Source organism: Hippoglossus stenolepis, chromosome 23, assembly GCF_022539355.2.
Source record: "Hippoglossus stenolepis isolate QCI-W04-F060 chromosome 23, HSTE1.2, whole genome shotgun sequence".
Lineage (NCBI taxonomy): Eukaryota > Metazoa > Chordata > Actinopteri > Pleuronectiformes > Pleuronectidae > Hippoglossus > Hippoglossus stenolepis.
This window is the reverse complement of record NC_061505.1, coordinates 9,507,805-9,535,072: the sequence shown is the minus strand read 5'-3', so window position 1 is coordinate 9,535,072 and position 27,268 is coordinate 9,507,805. Positions and strand designations below refer to the sequence as shown.

Genomic DNA, 27,268 nt, shown 5'->3' with positions numbered 1-27,268 from the left:
CCTCTGTCATTGTTTCGAGCAGTTCTACTCAGAGGGATTACAGCTGGGAGCATGATGACTTTTTTTTTTTTTTCAAAAGTCGCTTCCTTATGTACAGGAAGGAACATTTATACAAATAAAGCACACGCTCATTGCATAGGAAGACTATAGGGACGAGGGGGGAAAAAAAAGGTCGGTTGGCTAAGGGTCTTCTGAGGTGAATATGTGGAATTTAGGTCAGTGCAGCCGAGACGTTTAACCAGCTCAAGCCGCTGCAGCCTGGGTGGAAATAGCATGGGAGGCCAGGGAGAGGGAAACCAGTGCGTCACAGCTCCCGGCCCGATTCCAGCCCCCCACCCCTCCCCACCCGACGCAAACAAGAGCCATAACTTCCCTAATGATCCCAGATCATGTACGCCTCGCACACATTCCGCCAACGGGGAGCGCCTTCCTCCTCACCTTTGACCTCAGAGTGGGTGTGCCTACCTTCGACTGTGCCACGGCGTTCAGGGCGTGCGGGGCATGGCGCTAATGTGGCGGACTGAACAGTTGGCGAAGAATTAATCTTTGTGAAGTCTAAGTGTACAATTGTGGAGAAAAAAATCTTTAATCCAAGTGTACACAAGCTCTTACTGCAACACCCCTAAAATCTGCAAAATCCTTTTTAAGACCTAACAAATCTCTTAATATGTTTGATATTTGCCAGATCTTGCACACTCCTGCTCTCTTTTTCAGTTGCCCTGTTGCACACAATTTCGCTGTGACACACACTCACACTCGCACACACACACACACACACACACACATTGTAAACAGTCTTTATTGAGACGTGAGTGCTTATATAAACATAGACAAGCCCTATTGAGGGTCTGGGCCGGGGTTGAACAATAAGAGGGGGAAAGTTGCTGGACGTTCCTCACAGACGGTGTGTACAAAATCCAATTATCAGAGCCACGGCATTAACATTCCAGCAGTCTGGCAGGTGACGGCTCCGTCTTTTCAGCTCCCCAGCCACCCTCCTCCTCCGCCCTCACACGGCCAGCATGGGACAGAGTCGCCCGGCAGCACCTCGACAATACACGCACACACACACACACACACACACACACACACACACACACACACACACACACACACACACACACACATGCAGCCCTCTGCAGCTCCCCCCTTTCTAGGATCCCCCCCATGTATTGAGACATATATAGAGGGAAGAAGGCAAAGAGTGGGGGGGGTAGTTTTGTGGAGGGGGGTCTGCCAGCGACACTGGTCTTTTCTTTAGGAGATCAGCGCGACCGGCCTCGCAGGCAGTATCAGTCAATGGGGCATTCTTCTCTCTGTCTCCGGGTGAGAACATGTTGATCGCTGATAACACTGCTTTGATTGCCATAATGGGGAAACCACTTTTTTTTGTTTTGAGCGTTTGCCTCCAAACAGTGAGAGCTTTGTCGGCGCGGGGGTGATGTTCGTGGCACACAAGATGCCGATTAAGAAAAGGTTTAACGGTAAAACAAAAACGATGTTCTTGGCTGCAGCGGGAGTCGATAATGGATTAAAATACATTTCTGCGCCTTTGGGCCTCTTCAGATACAAAAAAAGCAATTGAACCAACCCGAGGACCCGAACACTGCAAGCTGAAAGTTGAACCCTGCATGCATTTAAAAAACATTGCTATATATATAGTTTTAAAACACAGACTTTATATTGTGAGTTGGTTAATTATACCCTCTATCTCCGATAATAAGCCTATGTACCTTCTTCAAGTATTAAACCCTCTGGGCATATGAAGCTCGGGCCATCGGGCATCATTACCAGTTGTTCTTTCCTTTGCTTTACATACAGTACATGTAGTTCTTATCACTATGGGATGTGGTGTACGTGAAAGGGCACATGTTATATACAGCCTCTGCCTGGTGTCCTACCCTGTACCCTTGTCAGGTCCTATATATGGTATGTACATCTGGCACACATTCTGATCTTTCCATCGTGTCATCCTTTCTACACACTGTAACAAAAGGCTGTAAGAGATACAGACACTATGGTACATTATGGTACAGGATGCAGCAAGTTATTATTTATATTATGGATTCATTTACTTTTAATTTGAATGCTATTTACAAAGAAAATAGTGAAAATATCCATCGTAATTTCCCAGAGCCCATGAAGATATCTCTGACCAACAGGCTTAAGAGAATTTGATTTCTAAAGATTAAAAAACAGAACAAAGAAGCAATTCTGTTTGACATTTTTACATTTTAACGATTTATCAATTATCAAAACTGAAATAGCTTTTTGTCGACCGAGTCACCAACTACTCGCATCAGCACTACAATATAATACATGATGATTGCTGCATATTCCTAATGCCCTGTCAACACACACCCTGAGCTATGTGCATTGTATATATATATACATACATATAATTTATATTAAAATTATGATATATAATTATAAACATTAAAGAGAGATGTGATAAGGTATGTCAACAATCATTATGTACATTTCTGGGTAACAGAGTTTATTAAACGGTTTTATATGTTATCTGCAAACAATGAATATTTAACATCATTATGTTTAATCTGACTTCAGGCGCTTTGATTTATTTTCTTTAATAAAGTCACAGTGTTAAAGAAACACATCTTGACATTTTTCAGTTTTTACTCCACTTTTGGGTTCACCTGCCCTCCTTATATATAGCTACCAGTAACTCCTCTACTTTGTCCCCCAACAACACAACTTTTTTTGCTTCTGTTTCTCCCCCGTCTTTGTGTTTCACTGTCCTCCTGCGCAGCGAGACGCAAGTCAAGTGTCTTGTGGCTTTCTCCACCCTCACCAGAAAGCCTGCACGCAGTTAATTATTCTTGGATGGCGGATGAAAAAACTGAGATCTTTTCTTCTTTCTTTTTTTTTTTTTTCATTAGCTCAGCAGCGGTTTCCCATTCATAATAGTTGGCACTGGTTTCGCACTGCCTGCCAGAGCTCACACCCCAACCATTTTCATTTTCCTTCATCCGTTTGTTTCATTCATGTCATAGATTTGGCAGGGGCCCCGCACCGTTTTCCTGGTGGCCATCGACCCTTCAGCACTCTTCTTTTGAGTGTCAGGCTCCTGTTTGTGCATCAGAGTGAAGAATCAGAAGGAAACAGCAATTCACACTGGTTTGCATCCAAGTGACATCTTGAAAATTGCATTATTTCCACTTTGGTCTTATCAGTTGAAATCTAAAATTGAATTTTAGCAGGGCTGTGAAAAGCACTCATGACGTACTTTTGGGCAGAGAGAAGGACTTCACACATTGAAACCTATCCTGGAAAAGTGCATGGATTTTGTTTTTAGTAGCAGTGTTAGGATAAATCCAGAGTTACAAAAAAACCATGAAGTAAAGAGTGTGGGTTAACATCCCCCTGCCTTCTTATTGTAAATTATCCTATAAGACTGCAGAGGAAGTGAATGCTCTCTCCCCCACACTTGATGTGCATTAAACAATGCATCGAGCTATACGAGGCCCAAAGAAACAGCAGTTTATCATCATGCAACTACTGGAAATATGCACACTGACAGGAAAGCTACATCACACATACATTCAAATGCAAACCCACCTGTTGAGCCCCTCGCTTTGCTAAATCTATCAGCTGCATGCATGAGTTTTAGTGCATTCTCTCGAGCTGAATTTGCACGTGAGCTCATATGTGCATGTGATCATCTGAGTCCAAACGCTCAAATGTACCGTACACACTCTCAAGGCTGCAACCTAATCCCAGTGAACTCCTAAGTGACAAATAAAACCCAGGCTCTTTAGCGTCGGGAACCAGGATTGTCAGCACGGAGACAAACAAGGTGACTACCGTGTCTCCACCAACGCCTTGTGGCCTTCGCCACCTCCAATCTGAATGGAGTTAGAGGCTGGCGAGCTGGAGCGCAGGGTAAAAGAGTCTCCTGGGGCAGTTGGCTCGGCAAGCGGGACCAGAGGATGGCTGCACCGTGGATTAGGGCCCCACAGTGGTCCATTGTTAATTGGGCGCCATGTGTGAAAGCAACAGAGAGATTAGTTTGTACAGCTGCTGCCATTTGTCATAACTGCCCTTAACAAGACACACATGGCAAACCAAGTTACAGCCAGTGGTTTTACAGAAAAAAAGGGGAGAGAAAATGTCTAGTGAGCATCTAATAGTTTGTAAAACAGAGCTGCATAAGCAGATAAAGATGTTCTTGGGAAACACCACGCAGACTCAGCTGGGATCCCATAAGAGATGATGAGTTTGAGCATTACTCATTTAGCCATCTGTAGGTCAACTGGGGCCATTATCATAACTGCTTAAAAAGCTCTGTTAAGCCTGTAGAAATCCCAGACCACAGGTTGCAAACAACTCTGTGAAAACAATGAGGGAAGATCAACTATTACATCACGGCCCTACTGGACACAGTTCAAATTATCCAGGGTCTGCGTTTTATTAGACAGGCATCAGTGGGACAACAAAAGAGCTAGTGACTGTTATAGCCTGCTGACCCCTCGTTGGCCAAACCTCCCTGGTAATGTAGGCGTTTTAAGAGCGGGATGGTGGAGTAGAGTTATTTTTTGGTAAGAATCCACAGTGTAATTGTGGGTTGTAGGTCTGAGCACATGTTGGAGGCCTAATTACAATCTTGACATGGTAAATCCGGAACAAGCTTTTAAAGCAGCTCTCACTTTCAGTTTTTTTCTGCCCGCCAGACGCTCGAGCACCGCTGTTGTTGAGGGGCTGCGGTTCATAGAATCTAAATGTAGTCTTTTTGAGCTGAAGTGAGCAATAATCTGCAGCGTGTGTGCAGTAAATGACTTCATGATTTTGTTTTTCTGCATGCACGTGTATCTGGGCGTATGAGTGTAAACACGTGTCCCCATGTGTTTGCATGTAAAAAAAAAAATTTGAAGGGTTTTTCAAAAAAGTCGGCGCAGCTAAAGCTACCAGCTGCAGCCTGGTGCCAGTCGAGAGAGTTGGGGCAATTTGAAAAGAATTCAAGCTATCTGGAGAGCGATCATATAGGCTTTTCAGAAGACACCATGGTAACAAGGCCTGTTCTTTCCCCAGTAAAAGTAATGGGCTTCATTAACCATCCTGCTGGTGCTGCTGCAGACTTTAATCACAAGATCCAGACAGCACTGGATGAGATTGTCCAGTTTCGGAGGCCAAACTATTTCATCATTGCTAAATCGGAAAAGTGTTTCCCACTAGATAAAAAGAATCAAAATATCTAAATCCAATGAGATTAGTCATGGCAATAGGGATTAGTGTTAAATCTTACTGTTTATCTCTGTGACAAACTTCAACAGCACAAACTTTGGCAAAAGTTTTCGTTTTATACTCGGTTTGCTGTATTAATGCCTCACTACAAAGATTTAATGTGAAAACCAAATCTCTGGTTACACATACGATAATTTTTTTTTGGAAAGGCGATTTCAAACTCAACCAATCTCTGTCCACCCGAGCATTTGGCTCTGCAGCAGTTTCAATCACCTTCCGTACAAACATGCCTGAAAACGCATATCACGTGACCGCCCACGTACGTTGCGCATGCACGTGCCGATGTAAACACGAAGCATTCGATTGTTAGTTGCAGATTGACTCCTACACATGCAAGAAGTTATATCACGGTTAAATGCTGAATTTAACTGCACAACAGCTGTTAGCAACGTCAACAGGGTCAGCAATGCTTTTAATCGATTATCCATGTTGCGCTCTGCACTGATAGCCGAGGACGAAGCCGGCTGTTTTCTTCCGGAAGCGGGTCCTGTGATAGGAGCCTGACGAATCAGCAAAGGCTACGCCATAACCGAAAAGATCGAGTAGCAGTATGGATGTAGCCTTAATCTAATGAAAGAAGTCAAGGCAAAAGGGAAGTCTTGTTAGAGTTCAATTCAACATGTGTAAACAAAATCTGTGTAACGAAATCTAAAATTTTCATTCACAGCAATTATCATTTGCTGTGGAATTTCTGTCTCATTTCTTTATGTGAAATCTTCAACGGGAGAACATTTGGAAAAGGTGCATTCCACAATTTTTAAATGTATTCACTCCATCACGTTGCTGTTTTAATGCCTGGATTTAAAGACGCAGTGTGAGAACCAAATCTCTCTGTCACAATGGAGGAAGTGCTTGTATAGAAAATCTGTAACATCTGCTGGTTTGGGAGTCCTGAGATATGAGATTTCCATGCTGTTGCAATCAACATCGTGTCCATATTTCCTCTCCTCCTGCCACTCCCTCTATACGGCTCACTTTAATCACATACAGCCCCAATGTTGCCTTTCGTAAACGACAACATGTTTGTTAGTGCTAAAAATGTAAATGCTTGATTTTCTTACCCGACTTGCCTTTTTTTTACTGTTCTATAACATTTCTTACAAACAAGCTGGGGGGGTCGCACTGTTTACTACGCCAAATATTATGGCATCTTCTGCTGATCGAGAGTTGGTTTCTAAATTTGGGAGCTTTTTTCAGACGTGGACCTGACATATGCGAGGGAGGAGTGGAAACTCTTTGGCTCGCTTTGACAACTCAATGGGGCGCTGATGAATCCGTCCCCGAGCAGGCCATTCCCAAGCCCCAGACGCCACATCCCTACTTTGACCCGCTGCACTGACATTGGGGAGAAATCCTCTGGGGATTCAACGCCAACCCCCCAACCCTAAAAAACTGCAACGCGCCCACCCAAAAAGTACATTTCGTGCTGCACCGCCAGGCCTTTCTCTCTCTCTCTCTCTGTCCCGCTCAGGTCTCGTCGAGCCAACAGTGATGAGACGTACTGTACCCGCAGACAAAAGAAGAGACAACCATCACTCTGGGCCACTGATCGGCCCTGTCTGGACTGAAAAGACTTTGATGGGGCAGAGCGGGGCGGGGGGTGCTGCACACAGAAGTTAGTGTCTCCTGGGCAACCACTCTGATTGTCTGTCCCTGCCCAAAGTTCCCCATCACACCCCACCAACTACCCCTTCTCATTTTTTTTCTCCCCTTCATTGGTTCCTAACAAGCCTTCTTCCTGGGTAAAGGGGAATGGCTTTTTACATGAAAGTCTCAGTCTTGCACTTGAGGGTGCTTTTCTCTCCAGGCTGAGTTGTAAAAAAAAACGCAATGTAAAAAAAAAGATGAATCCTCAATCTAAAAAAAACTAACTTTCTCTCGTCTGGAATTAAATCCTTGTTTCCACTAAAGACCCTGCTCACTAACATAAAGTTGTTCTGGCAGTTACTCTTGTGTGATGTTAAAGTGAAGAGAGGGGAGCAACTGGATGGAGAAACTCAGGCAGCAGGGAGAGCCTGCTTTGTAAAGGCAGGACAGTGAGGTACAGTGTAGTGCCTGGGATAGGGGGTGAATGTACCCATTTGTCTTCATTTGGGAGGACCGGCAGACAGGGTGGGGGTGGGGAATCTATCCGCGAGGAGTGGGAGGTGCCGGTCCTCCAGTCAAGTGGCCTCAGGGGGATTTGAAATGCATTTGGGGTCCTCCCCAAAAGCCTGGGAAAGTGTGGTGGAGCTGAGATCTTAACCATAGACTAATGACACAAACTGCAGTGTAGACACCGACGCAAAACCGAGTCTCCTGCTGAAACACACAAGAAAAGCCCTTTTGGACACAATGCCCGAGCCTCAGAATGCCGGAGAAAGGTCTTGTCTCCTTTTTTTTGACGGATGCAACAGTGCAAACTGTGACACAAGCGAATTAAACACACTGCAGCCGAGCAAAAAGAGAGTTGTAAATTTTGCAGAGAAAGAAAGCATCCACATTTCTCAGTGGCCTCTGCTCCGAGTTGCCTTGTTTCCATGGAGATTTATGTACACATGGCACACAAAAGAGGGCTAAGGAGGTAACACGGCCTGTTTAAGCCTTGAGGTATTTGCTCGAGCAAAACCCTGCTGCTAATAACACAAGCTTCACACTGAGCCAGGCAACCTGGATGCACTGCACCCAGGTTGGTGTTTGAGAAGGAGCAGGAGGGGAGAAAGAAGAAGGCAGAGGAAAGTCAGACGGAGATCACAAACAACCAAAGATCCCGGGGAGGAAGCAAAGGCATTCAGACAGAAAGAACTGACGCAAGAAAGAAAGAGAGAGGAAAAAAAGGAGGAGCGCAAGAAAGAAAGAAAGAGAGAGCGAGAGAGAGAGAGAGAGAAAGAGAAATAGAGAGAGAAAAGAAGAAGAAGCAAAGACGAAAGCAAGAAGTAAGCAAGAAAGAAAGATCACTGCAAAACATAAATAGCTCCCGGGTTAAGAGAAAAAGGACCGGGAAGACATTTAGTGGGAAGCGGAAATCAATAAGGCAAGCGGTGAAGCTGGGAGGGAGTTCTAAGTGGATTAGATTGAGAGAATGTGTTCGATAGGTTATGGCTCTGAGAGAGAGGTAGCCAGACACCGCAGGCTCTATTGCATACTAATAAGGGAGCCAGAATGGAAGCTAAGCACAGGGTTGTGCAGTTCACTCTGAAGAGTTTTTCTATATGGCTCTGGAGTCATCGGTTAAGGCTTTTCCCAGGGTTTTTTATTTTACGGTCCCGCCGAATCTGCTCTGAACGTACGCGCTTAAAATTTATGTCCGTGAATAAAATTCCACACAGCTTTTGAAAGAGCCATCCCTGAGATTTTCTTTCCCAATATCATCTCCCTCGGAAAAAAAAACTTCAAATTAAAAGGAAGCTGAATAACTCGACTTAACCAAAATAGAGAGAAGGCAAACAGTAGCGTCCTTAACGCTGTGTGCTTACAACAAGTTTTGTTTCACACTTCTGGCACAAACCCAGCCGCTATTTCTCTGGCCAAGCGCCTGGGCCTTGGGACAGCTGTCATGGTCGGAGTCTGGAACGTGAGGGGAAAGCCGGGCAGTGGGAGAAGAAAAGAGACTGGGAGCGAGAAGGAGTGAGAGAGTCATTTGGCCGGGCTGTGTGCCGCAGGGGTGATTCCTGATGGCAGAGGAGGATAAGGGGATGCAGGGAGGGAGGGATAGATGTTGTGCTTAGTCACAGACCTCCACTGTGACCCAGAAGGTCAGGCCTCTGCCACTGGCCGCCTGACCAAAGCCTCCGAGGCAGCCGGGCGGAAAACAAGATGCAAACAGCTACCACACGCGGAGTGGTGGAGCGGGCAATGGCCAGTCTTGAAGATAGGGACCAGCCAGACTACGCAGCCTGAGGGATCGGAGAGGGGAGTGAGGATATGTGGGTGTGGGGTGGTGCATGGGGTCACTGGTGAATACTCCCCCTCACTTAGGCCAGCGAACCAAGGGACCACCAGCCAGACCAGGATTGGCGGGGGAGAGGAGTAAAAACTGTTGCCAAGAGACCACCGGTGATACTGCGACCGCCGCGGTTTGACCCCGATTGAGGAGGTCAACAAGGGGGCTTACGCCTCCCTCCCCTGACCGCCATCCCCCCCAGGCAAAAAAAGTCCCTCTCCTCCACGTGCCCTGGGCCCACGACGGTGCGTTTTCACTGATCTGATTTGCTCAATTAAACTTCAGAGGACACCCGGCCACATCTCTTTGCAAAGGTCATGACCCGGGGGCCGAAGGTTAAGTCAGACACTCGTAAAACAGGGTCTCCATCAACGTGGCAGCATGTACGCAGGGGTAATCCTCCATTTGCACAAACTATCATGACAGTGTGAAAAAAGAAAAAGTTAAAAGTTGCGTTACGGATGGGGGGGTGGGGGCGGGGGTCAAGGTAATGATGTTTTACGGCCGTGTTAACTTTCAGCACCAGAGTAATGGTATCGCTGCTTGACCTTGACTTCTGCAGTCTGCCATTGGACATTCCCTTTCTGTCACTGGTTATGAGGTAATCCCCTTTCAACTCAATATGCTAGAAATGATTTGTATTTCCTAATACCACCTACTACCACTCCTTGTTTTCTAAATTAATTTATAGCTGAGGTTGTTTAAGACCATTTCCAAGATTCCTCTAAATCTGATGACATGATTGATTATTTTTTTTAATCATAATTATTTTATCCTCACATTTTATTAATTGTGCGCATGTGTAACGAGAACAGGACATTTAAATAAGCAGATCCGAGACTTTTCAGTAAGAACAATACCTACATTCCTTCATTTGTCGTAGAGATAGTGACGAGCAGCTAAAAGCCGATTCAAGCGAGGCCCACAGTGCTCTGACATGTCCTAACATGACGATTATCTTCATGCCTTGTTACAGCTATTCCATCAATCTGTCAAACTGGATATGCAAAATATGAATCTAGTGGGCAGAGGCAATGATTTTTAAAAAAAGAATGGCACCCCTTGTTTTATCCGTTAAAGATAAAATTGGTGTTCAACGGCAGTGTGTGTGTGTGTGTGTGTGTGTGTGTGTGTGTGTGTGTGTGTGTGTGTGTGTGGGCGTATATGTGTGTGTGTGTGGGCGTATATGTGTGTGTGTGAGAAGCCAGGGCCCTGTATTGAACACAGGCAGCCAGTTGGCACAATGGATGCCACAACCCCCACTCCCAGCCCCCAGCCTACTTCCCAGCGGGCATTCATCTGGGCATGCACATGGGTGCTACAGCCCTGCCTGGCTAAATGCGTCTGTGCCCCAGAACAAGGGGGCTGAGTGCCCTCTCTAAATTCAACCCGCGCACTCGCTGCCAACCCGCCGACCTTTCTCAGGCAGCAGCAGCCCACCAGGATCAGGGACAAATGTGCTCCGAACTTTTTGATTTTTGCCACGAAAAAAAAAAGAACAAGAAAGAAGGGCAGGAAGGGCAGGAACATATTTTGAGTTATCTAATTACACAACACAGCAGAGGTGCCAGAGAGCAGGGAGAACAATTTTTAAACCACGCTAGGGCGCTTTTATTTTTTCTAGCACCTCGCACAAACGGCAGGTTCTGTTTCGGCCAGAGCTGTTTACCACTTTCTTTGTGTTCGATTGTGTGTTTGTTTGTTTCGTGCAGTTGCAGCAGAACAAAGGCAGCAGCTTCCATTCTGCCACTGTCTAAAAAACTTTCCAACGTGCCCACTGCATTGCGGATGCCAACCAACGAATCAAAGGCACGCTGCAAGCAGACAAAGAGGGTTTGATGCCAACCTCCAAACCTCTAACAACCATTACTGGTGAGTTGCCTGCCTCCCTGGCACGGTGCAAAACAAAATGGCGCCGTGCCGCACGCTACCACACAATATGGCTGCATTGTCTGGAAGTGGGCACTGCTTGGTAACTTGGAGAAAGGAGAAAGACGCTGTAGCTTACAAAAAACGGAAAAGGAGACGGGGGAAAAAATCATCGCTTTCACTGCGATCCCGGTAAAAGAATGCTATTTTGTATTTGCCAAAGTTTCGGTGATAATCGCTGTGATGTGCGATGCGATGTTGAATGAGAACAGTATGTTCACCATCCATTTAAAACACTAAAATGAATCTTCTTGCCAATAATATGCCCTTCCTCCCGAGCGAACACATTTTTCCTAAAATAAAAGCTGGTGAAATATCGTCTGTAGCCTAAAATGCGAGCGCTAACTTACCGTCCAAATTGTGCATAATATGAAAAAAAAAAAAAAAAACGGCATGGGAGAAGCGTTCTCATGTTGGTGCTGAACAGTTCAAAAATGCAGCAGATGCAAACCAGAGAAGCGGTGGTGGCATCCGACAAAAGACACAAAAGAGGGTCTGATGCCAACCCCGGTGCCAGTGGCAACCATTATTGTCTCTGTGCTGTGCCTTCTGCTTTCCCTGGCACTTATCAAACACAAAATGGCGCTCAAGGTTTGATGACAATGAGCTAGCTATAGCACCGTGTCTCCCTCAATGGCAGAGCACTGGTGGTTGTTCAGTGTTGCTGCGACAGATTTTAACGGAGGGGGAATCTCACAGAGGAATACGATTGGAGAGGATTCCTATGGTGACAAAAGATTAAGGGAGGAAGTTCAAAACTAAAAGACATTAATGACTGATATTTATTTATGTGCTGCCACAACCCTGTTTTATAGGAACCAAAAATAATCATTTTGAATGAGTGGTTCAAGGGGCCTTTAATTCAGAAAAAATTATCTAGATCTGATGTGTGAATAAGAATTAAAAAGCAGCATCGATAAGGTAATTCATCATCTATCTTAACGTTGGTTTTTTTGTGAAGTACTTGTGCAATATTTGTCTTTTTTTTTGTGTTCCTGACATCATTTTTGTGTTCCTGGCTTAAAATGTATATTTCGGAGGATAAAAAGAATGTCCTGTGATAGACTTTGGCTCGAATTGTCCGTGTTGGACGTCACCTCATGTGCTCAGAATATGCCACGACATCATGAGTATGCAGGATTCTTTTGGCTCCATGTCGATGCAAAAAATACATTTATGACAATTCAATTCTGAAAAATAAAAGAAATTGCTTTAAAACCATAGTTCCGAAAAATGAGCACGCGTCAAATACTATTCCAGCACCAGGATTGTTTAGTTTTTTCAACCTCGAATTTCCCACTTTGCTGAAAAAAAGCACAATTCAGATTTCACAAAGACTAAAAGAAAAGACAGGTTTCCATTTGCTCACATTACAAGCATATCTTTCGTTTACTTAAAGAAATTACAACTGATCTTTACTGCAAATATTAATGGAGGCTTAAAGGTGATTCACACTTTGAATTGCCAAACTGGCATGACTTCTGTCAGTAATCTGTTGGTTAGTAATTTAGTTAATAAGTTTGCTGAGTGTAAAGTACCTGTTTTAATGAGGGGAATCTGATTTTAAATTGTTCTGAGGACAACAGGACAGTTTTAAAATGACACAATGTTATATAATGGGCACTATGGGGATGGAGGCTATATTTTTTAACCCAGTAAGTACAGCTTCAGATAATTTTTTTTAAATATGCTGTTTAAATACATGTAAAAAACTAAAATTACATTATGAGTTATGAGTCTGGGCTGCAACTTTACACAAATGTCTCTATTTAATACGAGCTGTGCAGTGTGTGTGTGTGTGTGTGTGTGTGTGTGTGTGTGTGTGTGTGTGTGTGTGTGTGTGTGTGTGTGTGTGTTCGACCACAACTGAATAATAACTGATCATGAGCAGGCGCTAGCAGAGCAAAGATACATTTAAAATATGTTAGTATTGATTACAGATTGGCTTTTTGTTTCACCATGACACAGTTGAACCACATAAAAATGTACGCTGTATATTTACAGCACTAAATGTCACGGTTTTTATGTTTATGTTTCTTTTAAATATGTGTAGTGGTGATTTTTAGGCTGGCAAAAAGTAACATGTGTGACCCTTGACCTTGCCGAGGCTTCATTCACACCCACAAAGTGACACAAACACAGACAGTGTGAGCTGGAACCTACCTTGGTCCTGGACATAGTATGCTAGAAACAAGTCCAGCTCCTTGACCGATACTGTTATGTGGTGTGGCTGGACACAAAGTGCTGGGTTGGTGCAATGTAGAGACTTGACTAGGCGCTCGCCGTCTGTACTTTCCAGAGGGATGCCTTTGAAGAGGATGACCATCACCAGGTCCAGACGCCAAACTTTGTCGGCTTGCCGCAAACAGTCAATCCGGCGGATCTTGCCCTTCTGGTCCGGGTTGGACAGCACGCAACACGGGTGCTTCTTGCCCGTCACACTGAGGACAAAGTCCTCCCGGTACTCCTGCCGAATGTCCTTACGCAGCTTGGCCAGCAGCCTGGACGCCCACTTCTGCTTTACCTCGGCCTTCTCGCTCAGGAGCTCGTCCTTCACCGCACGCTCCTCATCCTTGGACATCCGCTTCTCGTGCTTCTTGAAGTACTTGCGCTTTCTGGCCTGGAGGTTGAACCACGTGTAGGCGATGGCACGGACGTGAGGGAGAAGTGCCTCGATGAAGGGATGAAATTCATCCTGGAGCATCCAGAGGGAGAGGAGAGGGAAAAGAGAAGGAGAGAAATTTAATCAGAGACTCATGTCGTCAAACGTGAAGAAGAAATATGGGTTTAGTCAGCTACTAATCTGAGGCAGAGGGGAAGCCAGACCACAAATAAACAATTCCTCATCATGAGCCACATAATTTCTTATTGGCAGTTTCAGCGGCTTTAAGTCCAGAAGTTTCTCTTCATACGGCAACAACTGATTTTACCATTCTGGATGTATCTGGATGTACTGCGGCTATGACAAGGAAATTCCACTGTTTATACCAACTGCCAGCACTACAATAGCACCGAGCCCGGTGACTGAATGCACTCGAGTCTCCGCTCTCATTTCCCGAGCATGCTCTGAGCGGGACGCCTGTGCTGCTGCTGCAACAGAGAGCATGCGCCCCTTGCAGTTGTATTTCTCTTATCAAACTATTCACAATCCAACGTGAATTTATCGCACTTTTCACGAAGGATGGAGTTGAAGCCGCGAGGGCCAAGAGGGTTTGCAGTCACTTAAATAGGAGGTTGAAGAGATTCCCATTCTCCGGGGCACTATACAAAGAGCATCGTTGTACGCATGTCGAACGTACAAAAACTGTATTAAAAACACAAGCAGAGGAGCGAGGCGGTGTGAAAGGCAACCATGTGAAAGGTATTCTACAAAGGTTAAATTAGGATTCATTCTGAAGTTTGTGCCAAATCATCTCAGGCGTTAAGGTTAACACACGGAATGACACTCGCCCAGCTTCATTCCAAAACCCTGAGGTGTGACAGTGAAAACCCTAGCCTACTTTCAAAATGCTTTCTCTTTCTTTTAATTAAATAAGAAATGTCTTTGTGAAACTTATTCTCCTCATCAATTACCAGATATTCATCTCAATTTAAGGGGAAATATTTTCAGCCCTTTTTTATATGGGTTTTCTGTGTATTAATCCTCAGTACACTCTGTTCCACATAATCTTTAATTCTAAACTGATTTCTTTTTAGCAAATATGAGTCAAAAGAGAAAACGTTAGCCGTGCTCATTTGACAGAATTTGTCTTGATCCTAAGAGCTAAATGCAAACATTAATTTCCACAACAAACCAGAAGTTCACTGGCCTACAGGCTGTGCACATCAATAATACATCAGTAATTCTAAAACAAATTATAGTAATCTCTTAGAGCTTGTTCTCCGTAGGTGTAGGAATGTACAGGATCGCGGAACGGATGATTTAGGAGTCGTCAGAAATTACAGCAGCTGCGAGAGGAGTCGAAAAACTTTGACTTATCTTTGTTTTAGGTCGTTAAAATGTCAAATCTAATAAGTGTAAGCGGCCCCCTTTTCGGAGCAGGCTTTTGAAGAGTTAAACCACATATTGTTCTTTTTGTAGGCAGCCAGACAGGCAGGGGAAACCACAGAAATCCACTCCCTATCTGTGACCGCTGCTGGTGCTCCTCTGACAAGACACATTTCCAGCTCTGGGCCAATAAAATTCTGCTCCCGGTTACAAATGTTAAATCATAATTTTTAACAAATGTTTTCTCTATTCAGTTTTTTTCCTTGTGTATTATATTTACTGTGGATGCTACCGATCCACATTCTTTTAGAGATGTTAAAAAATAATTCAGAACTGCTTTTAAAGTCAGCTCTCAACTATAAAGTGACCAATTAAACTGACAGAAGTGAGCAGTAAATGTGATCTGCAGTCACAGTGACTTAAATCCTTTTCACTACTGGCTTCCTGGTCAAAAAGACTAAATAATACGTTTAATTTTTTTCTTCTTCTTTTCACCCAGTCTAAAGCCAAATGCTGTAAAGATAAATGACTTGGCCAGGGCCTACACGGTGCACTTCAGCTGGGGCCATAAAAGCACAATCCTCTTAAGTACAAACTAAACCACATCTCAGTCAATCACTTACTTATGCCAAGTAAAATATAAACAGTAAAACTGAGTCAGCCAAAACAGTCAGCTACTCTGGTCCAACGCCGCACCAAGCTTATCGTGCGTTTGATCTTCCTACAGTGAAAGTGGCTTTATCTGCCTCCAACTCTCACTTCCAAACTCAAAATATAGGGGTTCTACTCTAAATAAAAATATACACGTGGAGGGGAAAAAATACAAACACGGCTCAAGCAAAGCCGGGGAGTGTGCGTGAGGTTATTAGAGGACGCAAAGAACCTAAATAAACCAGAGATACCTGTGTTAATTATACAGGGTCGCTAAAAACCTTAAAATTCACTTTTACGCACAACTTTACGCACGAAGGGAACGCAGGAATAGAGAGGAATCGTTTACTTTAAGGTGACTATAGAGGTGTGAAATATTTTCTTCGTTTGGACTTTCACAAGAAAATAAGATCTCGACAGTGAAACCCAACACGAACACGAGCAATGTGGATTACAAAGATAAATGTTGCGAAGTTTCATCGCTTAATTTTCGCGTAAAAGGCTAAACTTATTTTTCCCACGCAGAGGTGAAACTGTGCAATCCTCACACACACACACACAAAACTTCCAATTACCCTATTTTAACATAAATGCGCAAGCCATTAAATGTACATTTAATTAAAATAAAAGACACAAATACCTGAGTGAGACAAATTGGAGAGTACATGACGAGACGGCTACACACAAAGTGAATGTACTAGGACTGATTCCTCTGATCACTTTATCGCGCCATTCCTGGACCGACGTGCACCGTGTGAGACTGTGGAGGAGCAGCAGCTATCCGCGTAAAACAAAAAAGATTATCCAATGACATCCATGAAATGTTTTTTGCGATCCAAAGATTGTCGTCTCCGCTGAGAAAAAAACGTTTTTAAGCAGGAGATTGTTATATATTTTCGGACATGCACGGGGAGCTCTCTGGCAGTGGAGCCGGTGCAAGCGGAGCGGCTGCGGCGGCCGTGCGCACTCCTCGCTCCGGTACGCGCGGCTCGTCTTAACGGCGCAGCGGTGCCTCGTTCTTAAAAAGCATCACTTCAGCAGAGGCGGCGCAGGAGAAGAAGAGTGTGCGATGTTCGCCCCTGCGTTCACCAAAACTTGATGTGAAACCGTTCGCTGCACCTTCGGCTCCTGCGCGATTCCAGCAAATCAGACCCAACTTTTTTTTTTTCCTCTCTCCCCCTCTCTCACTCTTTTTTTCTTGCAGCCACGTAATTACACAGTCACACTCCTCCTCCTCCTCTTCCTCATCCTCCTCCTCCTCCTCTTGCTGCTCCTCATCCAAAACGCACAACTTTTAATCTAACCACCCAGCACCTTCCTCTCCTCCTCGGCACAATTCATTTACCACCACCACTCCACTCCTCCTCCTCCTCCTCAGACACACTCACTCACTCCTGCGGGATAATGTCTAAAGAGCCTCGGGGACTTTGGACTGCACAGACGCGGAAAAAGGGAACGTTTCCCTGCGCAGATTTGGCACCGTGCGTCCCCCCAACCCTGGAGCTCCCCTGTCAACAACAACATGCGCTCCCTGCTTATTCCCATCCAAGTTCAGATAATTCAGGAGTGTGTGTGTTGCACAGTCAAAAGCAAACACACACTCTTATTAGTTTGTCAGCCACATAAGGGCCAAGGAAACATGAATTTCCCTGCTTATAAAAATAAAAATATTTAAATGCTTTAATCTCTAATATAAAGTGATAATTTCTGAAGATAATAATGAACTTAAAACATTTATTTTAAATCTCATTTGTCTTCATCGATAACAATTAAATCATTTAAATGGAATAAAATGTAAAACACCCACAAGGAAAGTGACATTGTGGCCTGAATGCTGAAAGGAGTGGAAGTTAAACATTGTTACTTTGTGGCTGCAGTGTGTGTGTGTGTGTGTGTGTGTGTGTGTGTGTGTGTGTGTGTGTGTGTGTGTGTGTGTGTGTGTGTGTGTGTGTGTGTGTGTGTGTGTGTGTGTGTCAACAGTCCACATAAGAGTTAATTTGCCAAATTAAGGGGAATGGGATGTTAACACAGGCTGCCGTGCCAAGTTTAGTGCAGTTTTTTTTTTCTTTGGCCCAAACCGTGCCAAAAAAAGTCATGTTATGGTCCATGTTTAAAAAAAATAAAAAGTTTAACCCACGTCTCAACATATGCCCTCAATCGTCAAGTATAAACCACACAGAGCCGTTCACTTGTTATAACAACATTTGGAAAATAAACAACAACAATCCACGTTCACGTACCATTGCACTGTACTGCATGGATTACTGTGGGGTCCTGGAGGCGGGTTGAAACACACAAGCCGGTAGCTTCACATATTCTCACGTTCAACTTTGTGCTTTGCAGGGTTTTTCTCTTGCAGTGAAAAAAAAAAAAAGTCAAACACCGGAAGACAATTCTTGGCAGATAGCGGTGAAAAGAAGTTAGGAGCACCTCGGCTTTTTTTTCTCCCCCTCTCTCTTTTTTTCTTGTCTTCCTTCCTCTTCGGGTCTCACTTTTTTTTGGACCGCTCTTTTGGGGCTTGTTCAGCGGAGTTGAACGGGATCCAGAAGAGGCTGAGTTTTCGGCGCTGGGCTGGTCTCCGCCTTCACTTTCACTGTCTGCCGGACTGCCGCCCCTCCGCTCGCAGCAGCAGCCACCATCAAGCAGCACGGTGCTTTGACTCGCTCACATTCCGGTGGGGCTTTTCTAAATAAAAGCCTCTTTAACCCTGCTTGTGCACAGTCTATGTTGCTGTAGAAACCCACTTTAGCTGCTTCCAGACATGCACAGAACTCCTGAGAACCACTTCGTCCGGAGGGGCTGCAAAGCCGTTTTCAGAAATGACCTGTGGGTAAAATCCAAAGAGTTGTCTACGGAGTTTACCCAGAGTTTGCCTTTCACACATGCACAACACAGCAGGAGGTTCTCTGCACAGACTTGTTCACAACAGCAACAAATCCACTGCATTATTCAGGTGAGAGGTGGAGCAGCGGGGTGCAGCAGACAGAGGCAAGAAGTGACGTGTAAACTCCGCTGCAGAGATCATGTGATATACTTGACAACACACACTGGTGTCAGCTCTAATCCCCACAAACTCTCCAGACAACTTTGTCAGTGTCTTCTACGTATGTCGCTGCTTTTTCACTGAGATGTATGTGTTTTCTTTTTGTTTTTTTAGTCTTCCGTCTGTCGTGTGCTAGAAGCGTCATTAACCCCACCACTCGCTTGCGGTGAATGCAGCGGGGATTCCCTGCTGTGTTCTCACATCGACTTCTCCTGGATTTCTACAGACCTTATACTCTTGGAGGCCAGGCGGAGAAAGTCTGAAGAGACTGTGGAGCGTCTCACTCGGACATTTGAATTCACACATGCACCTCCTCCAGAGAAAATACGCAGGAACTGCATGTCATGTTCAGTGTCTGAAAGCAGTTTATGTGTGAACGCATATGTCCGACTGAGAGCCTCCGGACCTTTTCCGGCTGGCCCCCTGGTAGAAAGTCTGCAGAAAGTCCGGAGGAGCCGATGTGAGAACACGACAGGAGATCCTCCGCAGGATTCGCCGCCAAGGAGTGGATTTGATGATGATGTTTCTAACACTCCACAGAGGCAAACATGTAGAAACCAAAAAGAAATCCAATATCTACGAATGAAAAAGTGGTGCCTAACACACAGAGGAAAACAGCTATATCAAAATTGTTTTGGCCCAGATTTAGTCTACATCCCACATCTGGCCTGCATACCACATGGAATGATGGTACTCGGGCTGCCTGCTCCTGTTTGCCAGATCTGGGCCACAAGTGAGCCATAGCAATACCGCATGTCAACCAAGAAAGGCCTGAATTTGTTTTGTGTTATTTGGGCCATAATCACCATTTACCACACGTGAGGTTCACAGCCAGTTTACACCTTGGCAAAAAAAATCAACTACATTTGTTTTGGCATATTTGGGCCACATTTGCTATTTTTACACTTTCTCTGACCTCCAGACGTGACAAAATAAGGCCTCTTATTTTGAAATTTCCCCAGCCTATTTCCCCTGGTCGACCATCGAGCTGTTTCTCTGCAGCTTGACGCAGCAGAGTTTTGTAATGGTGTTTGCATTCTGGCCTCTCATTGGCCAGCGGCGGTGGCCCCGGGACTCTGTACCCTGGGCCCCTCATTTCCGCTCCTCTGACGTGCTGTGGGGGGCTTGACAGAGCCGGACAGTCAGTCAGTCTGTGTTGAATAGCGATGGAGAGCCACTGACTGATGCTGCCAATCACAACACTGCTATGATTATAGCTCCATAATATATTGTTATTATTATTATTATTATTATTATTATTATTATTTGCAGACGCAGTAGAAATAAAAGAGGTGGCATTACTAATACATATGTCAATTCCAATTTGTATTTTAGTTTAGCTGCTATGAGTTATTCTTAAATCCCTGATATCTATATTATCCATATTTTGTCCTCTAAGATTTTTAGAGTCAAATTTTAGCAATTCAATTTGCATTGAAGGCACTGATATAGCTGCTTGCGCAAACTAATAGGAATTATGGTATGATATACGAATAATTTCTATGTTTACATAACATTTTTAAAGTTGAAGCAGAAAGTCCTCTCCAGATGAAATGATTTGGAGGGTAAAAATTCAAATCAGTGATTGCAACAATGGTAAACAGTGTTGTAATAGTAAAAGTATTTCGTATGGTAGTAATGGTGCCAGGGTGAATGACTGATGGGATATTTAAAAGGGGGGGGGGGGGCAACCTTGACTAATCATACATTAGATGCTGTATGGCAGCAGCAGTAGGAAATGTGATTGAATGTTTCATCTTACAACAGAAAATGTCCCTTCCCTTTCATCACTGTGATCGTGACATTAACACACTGTTCCCACAATGTCTAAACATGTCACAGTGGTCATGTGGGTCCATGTGTCTGCATCAAGCGCAGCCATCAGCAGTTGTGATTCGATGCTCGGAATAATTAAGCTAAGAGCTTTCAGTCCGACATGATTATAAAATGCTAATCAATAATCATCTCAAGTAAAAGTTCAGGCCTGGTCTGCAGTCTTTGTGTGGCATCGTTGAGGCAAAGCTATTTCCAGGGTGAAGAGTAAATAAATCTTGTCTGTCTGACTATTAAGCCTTTAAAAAAACTTATTTCAGGCTCCTATAGTTCACATTTTAATTAATAAATTTCGATTTTTTTTTTGTTCCATACTCATATCATCAAGTATTTTTTTAGTAATGTGTCACTTCAGATTTCATCCATTTCACATCTTAATTGTTGTTAATAGCTAAGATGCTATGAAAGGCTCGATTATTATCTCATGCACTGACTCTTTAGTCTCTTCCTTTTAGCCCAAAACTATATGACACCAGTCTAATGAATCAGATGGGATGATTCAGTCCTCTGAATATGGATCTACCGCCCCCACGTGGCTGCAAACACAAGCCACAGACTGAGGTCCTGCACATATGGCAGGGTTTTTTTGCGCCTGTTTTAAATGGCATTTAGACTATTAATTTATTACTATGGCCACCTCTGTAAGTCCTAATGAAAAGACAGGTTTATCCTATGAAGATTAAAAATTCTTAATGTGGTGATAACAGGTAGAATAACGTCCATATCATAAAAGTTCTGCCTTATTAGAAATTTGCCAGCCAAAAATAAAAATGGTAACATTTGAAATAATACTAAAATCATGTTGAGTGCGAATACTCATAATTACCACAATACTTATCTAGTATGTTGATACTTTGTCCCAGTAGCTACAATACTCGGCCTGTAAATTTTCCTTTTGCCCTTAAATGAATAAATAAGTAAAGTCAATAAAATAGTATGAAAAGCACAGGTGAGAGTATAAGATTGGTGCCGTCATATTTAAGCCCCAGTAAGACATGGCAGTGGCACGAGTCATTTAGTTATAACCTTGTCCCAAATATTATAAGTTTATGTTCATTTCTATTTATTCAAAAGTACAATCCATATTAATTAACATGCACATTTAAGTCCAACATGTAAATGTGTCATATTTACCATGCAGTCTAGTGTTCATCTGCAGACACATGTATGAAAAACACAGAAGTACATACACAGACACATAGCATTCATAATGAATAAATGAATCTCACAACTTTATGACGTATGACAACATGGACCCAGGCGTATCAAGCACAGCCCAACAATGCTAAATCAAAACACACATGCACACCACATGTAGTGAAATGAGCAGTAAAACGATGTCACTGCAGCCAAACCACTGCTGATGATGACTTGTTGGAATATTGTTTCATAGAACGGGGAAAAAGCAGTTTATAGATGTGATGTTATTTAGTTCTTTGACTGACAAAGATACTTTTTCAGTATGGTATTATACAACTCCAAATATCAGTACGTTTGAAAATAAAGTTAATGAACCAAAGTAGACATGTCACATGTGACAAATAAAGCTTGAACTTGCAGAAAGATATCTTGTGACCTTAGATGCCGCTCTCCTCAGTATACTATGAGAGCTTTAGTGTGTGTGATGCAACTTCCTCCCATTGCACCATTTCCTCTGGGCCTTCCTCAACCAGTCAGTATCTTTTCCTAACAACACAGCCCATCAGCTGCTAAATCCCTCAATCTTTAACCTTAATATGAAATTTTGATTAACGGCTATTTTTGACCATGATGCGCTTGCTGGGACGGCTCTCTCTTAGTCCCTCCTGCATTTATTCTTAAAAGCACCTAGCCTCGGTTTTAATACCAAGCTGCAGATATAGGAGGAAGCTGATTCTGTGTCATCCTTTGAAACAACATCAGTTAAGGGCATAAAGTCAAGTAGCCAGTGCAACAGACATTGGCTGAAAACAGGGCAGAACAGAGGAGCAGATAAGGAGCAGCAGGGCCTGCACTGAATGGATCATTTCTCTCAGCCTACATGCATCGAGACAGACAAACAAACCTCGGGTCAAACCCTGGAGATGGGGCACAATAAAAGCACGCCTGTTGTCCGGCGAGTAAATAAATATTCAGAATGAAATGTCAGCCCGTGTTGCCTCTTCAGCATGGGAAAGGCGCGGGCTGGACAAGGATTCTTTGTTCGGCACTATCAAATCAACACTGCGGAGGGTGCACAGAGAGGTGCAATTGAGGAACACGCTTCTACTGAAGACAAAGTGGGTCTCTCAGTCGTTCGTCTCAGGAGAATACATAGCCTTTAAGCACATTTTGATCAAACACATCTTTAAAATCGTTGATTCTTTGCCGGTGAATCGAAGAGTAAGAAAGTCACGACTACTGGCCTTGAGGATCACATGATCGTATAGACAAATTTTACTTTTCCGGTCAAACAATTATAGAAATTGAAAAGTAAAAAGTAGCACTCACTGGCATGCTAATCGTTGCTGTAGTGAACTATATGGTTACTGTATATGCATGTCGAAACCTTTTCTACAAAATCCCTCACAAAAGTCAATGTGGTCAATCTGGACCTGGGCAGAGATAAATTGAGACTCAAACCAAAGTCCCATTAGCAATAAAATAATCAAATAAAAACAAAATTAGGTTAAAATTAAAATTAAAAGTAAATTAATTTATGACAGGACTGTTAGGGAGGTGAATCAGACTGGGTTGCCGTCCCAAATCAGCCAAATACTGATGTATTCACAGAGTCTCCAAATGTGTCACCACACACTTTTAGATTTTGACAATTTACAACCGAGAGGAGGCAGACGAGACAAAAGAGCTTCACCACACTCACCATCCACCACGTCCTGGCTGACACGTCATAACAAAGCTGCCATTTGATGGACCTCTCTGTCAGTTTCCCGGCCATGGCTGCACTCACTCCCAGGCTCTCATCCGACACCCGGCCAGTGGAAGATAAGAAAACCAAATCAGAGGGGCATCAGCAGTGGAGGCATGCTGTGCCACATGAAGGCTGGTCCTTGACAACACTGCATTATGGAGGGAGGGGGAGAGGAGAGAGAAAGAAAAAAATCAGCAACAGCTTGACCAGGGACTTGGACCTGACTGTGGTAATTACAAGAGCCATGACCCCTGCAACCCTCGCCACCCCCCCTCCCCCTAAACTAACCTCCTCCCCCTGCCCCTAACCCCCTACCCCTCTCCCCTCTTTTACATTTGTTCTGCAAAGGAAGTTACACACAACTTTCAGATGAATTACAACAATGTGGATATGTAGTGTCAAAATGCAGTAGTCATGGGAAATTAGATAGTTTTGTTGTAAAAAAAAAATGGATTTGATGGACTGTAAAGAATCAGTTAATGTTCAAGTGGCAGAGAGCAGGAGCAGATGGATCTATCTATCTATCTATCTATCTATCTATCTATCTATCTATCTATCTATCTATCTATCTATCTATCTATCTATCTATCTATCTATCTATCTAAAGTTACTCAGAAAGAGTCAGAAACAAGCTGGTTGTTGGTCAGTGCAGACATCTCTCAGTTTTAACCTCAGTTTGAACCTATTTTCGAGTAAATGAAACCCGCCAGTACTGTGAAATATCCAATTTTGTGACTGACACAAAGGTAATTTCAAACACTGAGATCCTCTTGACTCCTGTGTATAAAATGCTGTGTTGTGTTAAAGGATTATCTAATGTCACTGAAGAGTATTCTTCACATTTAAAGGTGACCCCAGTCTAATAGCACCAAAACCAATTCTGAAGATCAAGCAGTTGTCAAGAGAACTGTTGCATTAGATTTCCCCCTCAGCCACTGCGGGGGCTTCACTGGGGCCGACTGTATTTTGATCCATGAATTAAGACGTCTTGGCGTGTCCATGTAAATGTTATCTGAACGCCGGCTGAAAAGGCCTTTTCTCCACCGCCGCATTCCGATCCTCCTCGCCGAGGCCGCTCAGTGGCAGCTGGATTTCCCCACGGGGACGGTGGGTGGACTTAGCAACAGTAACTTAGCATTACTTACAACAAATAGATGGAGATAAAGGGAAAACTGTGGAAATGAAGACAAGGACTTCACTTGATTGTGTTGCACACTGAAGTCAGAGGTTTTACGATGTATAGGGTTCAATCTTACTTTGTTAATTTCAAATGACCTAAAGTTAGAAATATTAAGTCTTAATCACACAAATTGTGCACGTGTGGTGCAGACAGCAAGCTGCATGTTGTGTTGTCATGGGGCTGATTACTCTGTGTAGCTGCATTTAAAAAGGACCTGCTCAGGTTTGACCTTTTCATTGCACTTTAATAAAGCGATAATTAGGAGCCTAATTAGGAGCTGGGGAATTGAATTGGTTCTTAAGCATGGGGAACAATGAGACACTCCACAGTCGTCATGGAAAGCAAATGTCTGCTGCTCATGACACAGAACAGGCAGATGAATTTTACTCTGTGGGGGAGGAAAGACGACAAATATAAACTCTCACTGAACACTGTGTGTGTTAATATTATCAGAAGGAAAACTACGGAAACAGCTGATGGATAAAGCAACAATACATCAGGAACTGTGTAATTGGAAGAAGCATCTTTCGAGGCTTATGGAACTGTTTATTATTCCTTAAGTAATAATTTGGAGTCAGACCATTAAGTTCCTCGTAAGTAATTAAAATAACCTTAAAATCAATTCTAAAATGTACTGGAAGCCAATGTGAAGAGGCTAAAAACCAGTCATCCATCCAACCACTATATCCTAATGGTCGCAGGGGGTCCTGGAGTCAGTCCCTGCTGACATTGGGCGAGAGGCGGGGTACACCTTGGACAGGTCGCCAGTACTGACATACAAGACAAACAACCATTCACTCCTACAGTCAATTTAGAGCCTCCAGTCAACCTCACCACAATCTGCATGTCATTGGATTGTGGGTGGAAGCCGGAGAAAACCCACACAAACACTGGGAGAAAATAGAAACTCCACATTGCCCTCTCCAAACTGGAATTCAAACCTTTTTGTTGTGAGGCCAACTAATACATTATTAATGTAAAAATAATATAAAAAATAATAATTTAATTTGGAATTAAAGTGTTCTTTAATGTGTTATAGGTCATGGGACCCAGTTTGAAGAGTTTGATCACTTCTATGAAAAAATTTGTTGAGCAAAGCAAAAGAACAACATTTCTGACACGTTATTCAGCTGATGCCAAACGTGCTCCATGATTATGGAGAAAGGAAAATGTTTGGGCCGAGCTCATAGACGAACGCCGCATGCACCTTATTGATTTTGAGGGTAAAATCGATACGTTTCATCGTCTTGATTGGATTAACCGTTTCAAGTTCAACTTTTAATTGGATTTCTACTTTCTACAATGAGAGCTTATTTGAAAATCAATATGCCAATCAATACCTCCGTGTTCAGAAAGTTCAGCTGTGGAGCTGCGAGGGAAAATGGAGGCCCACACATGTGACGCAATGGAGTCTGACAAACGTAATCATGCTTTTATTAAGAGCGGGAACAAAATACTGTATTAGTTGTAAAAGTTGGAATTTTAGTTTTTAATTAGAAAACTAAATGTAAAAGAAGTTCTGATAATTGTATGTTCCTTCGTATGTATAAAGAAAGTGGATCGTTCTCAAATTATAAGAAGATACCGGTCAAATGTACAGATCTCTAGTACGTCACAAGCATCAAAGTAAAGCATAGCTGATGATGGGGGTGACCCTAATCACCAAATCATACAGGAAATATGGCCCATATGGATTGAAATAAAAAAAATGCGCTACCCATAATTAGTGATCAGATAATAAATTCTATGTTCCATCGTGTAGACTTAATCCGTGTCTAGGCTTTGGCAAAAAATGGCAGCAGAACACGCCAAGCCAATAACTCCAATCCTAGACAGGTAAACAGCCTTGTATGTGAGACATAACTGTTCCGAGCGCAGTTTATGTTTATCAAGCATGTGGCCAATTATTTCTTTTGTTCGGCCAGATGTCATAGACTGTAAAACTAGCAGGTGGTCACTTATTTAATTAGTTGGGTTGACCAACCAATTGCCAGAGATTAAGAGCACATTTAACTCAGGCTGCTCCCGCCTGCTATTATCTAGACAGGACCTCCCTTAATTTTTATTACCGTAAGGCTCAAATTGACAAATTAAATTTCAACCCAGGCACATTAAAACATACTAGAGGTTCAGCACTAATGTAGATATTATCTCTATTGCAGATATATCTAATATTACTTTCTTTGGTGTGATATAGGTACTTGCTGGGACTTCTAGAAACACCACTGATATTAAAACGGATCAATTTAAAGACACAGCCAGATTTAAAAGTATAATAGACATGTGATAATTTAGGGAGCATGTTCGTCTCTGTTTGTCCTTCAAATGAACTATCACCAAAAAAAATGCAATAAAGCACATACAATAGGACCAAGCACTGAGCACAAGGTTAGTATTGAATAACTGGCTCAAGCTTTGTATTTTATGGTGATGTTTAAAGCTATGTTTTGTCATATTTTCGAGATTGTTTATTTCAGGGATGCTCCAAGATCTACAGGTATCCTATGGGGAAATTACAAAGTTTCAAAAAAGAGACGAGTCAGTTTCATCATTGGTACAATAACATTTTT

The 27,268-nt window shown here is 43.2% G+C and overlaps 1 protein-coding gene across 10 annotated transcripts in view; it reads right to left on the bottom strand.

Annotated features, from left to right (window-relative positions):
- The window catches only part of LOC118102696 (nuclear factor 1 B-type), a 72,196-nt gene extending 48,628 nt beyond the window's left edge, over positions 1-23,568 (bottom strand). For 3 of the 10 annotated variants that reach the window (XM_035149072.2, XM_035149073.2, XM_035149071.2), the window contains exons 1-2: positions 23,471-23,568; positions 13,277-13,808 (exon numbers count right to left, since the gene is read on the bottom strand). In XM_035149072.2, coding sequence (XP_035004963.1) covers positions 13,277-13,808; positions 23,471-23,545 — 607 coding nt within the window. In that variant the 5' untranslated portion in view covers positions 23,546-23,568. Of the gene's footprint in view, positions 1-13,276; positions 13,809-16,392; positions 17,460-17,992; positions 18,389-23,470 lie in introns of those variants that run through there. The other 7 variants (XM_035149064.2, XM_035149065.2, XM_035149068.2 and 4 more) reach the window with 5 other exon arrangements.
- Between the last annotated feature and the right edge of the window lie 3,700 nt (positions 23,569-27,268).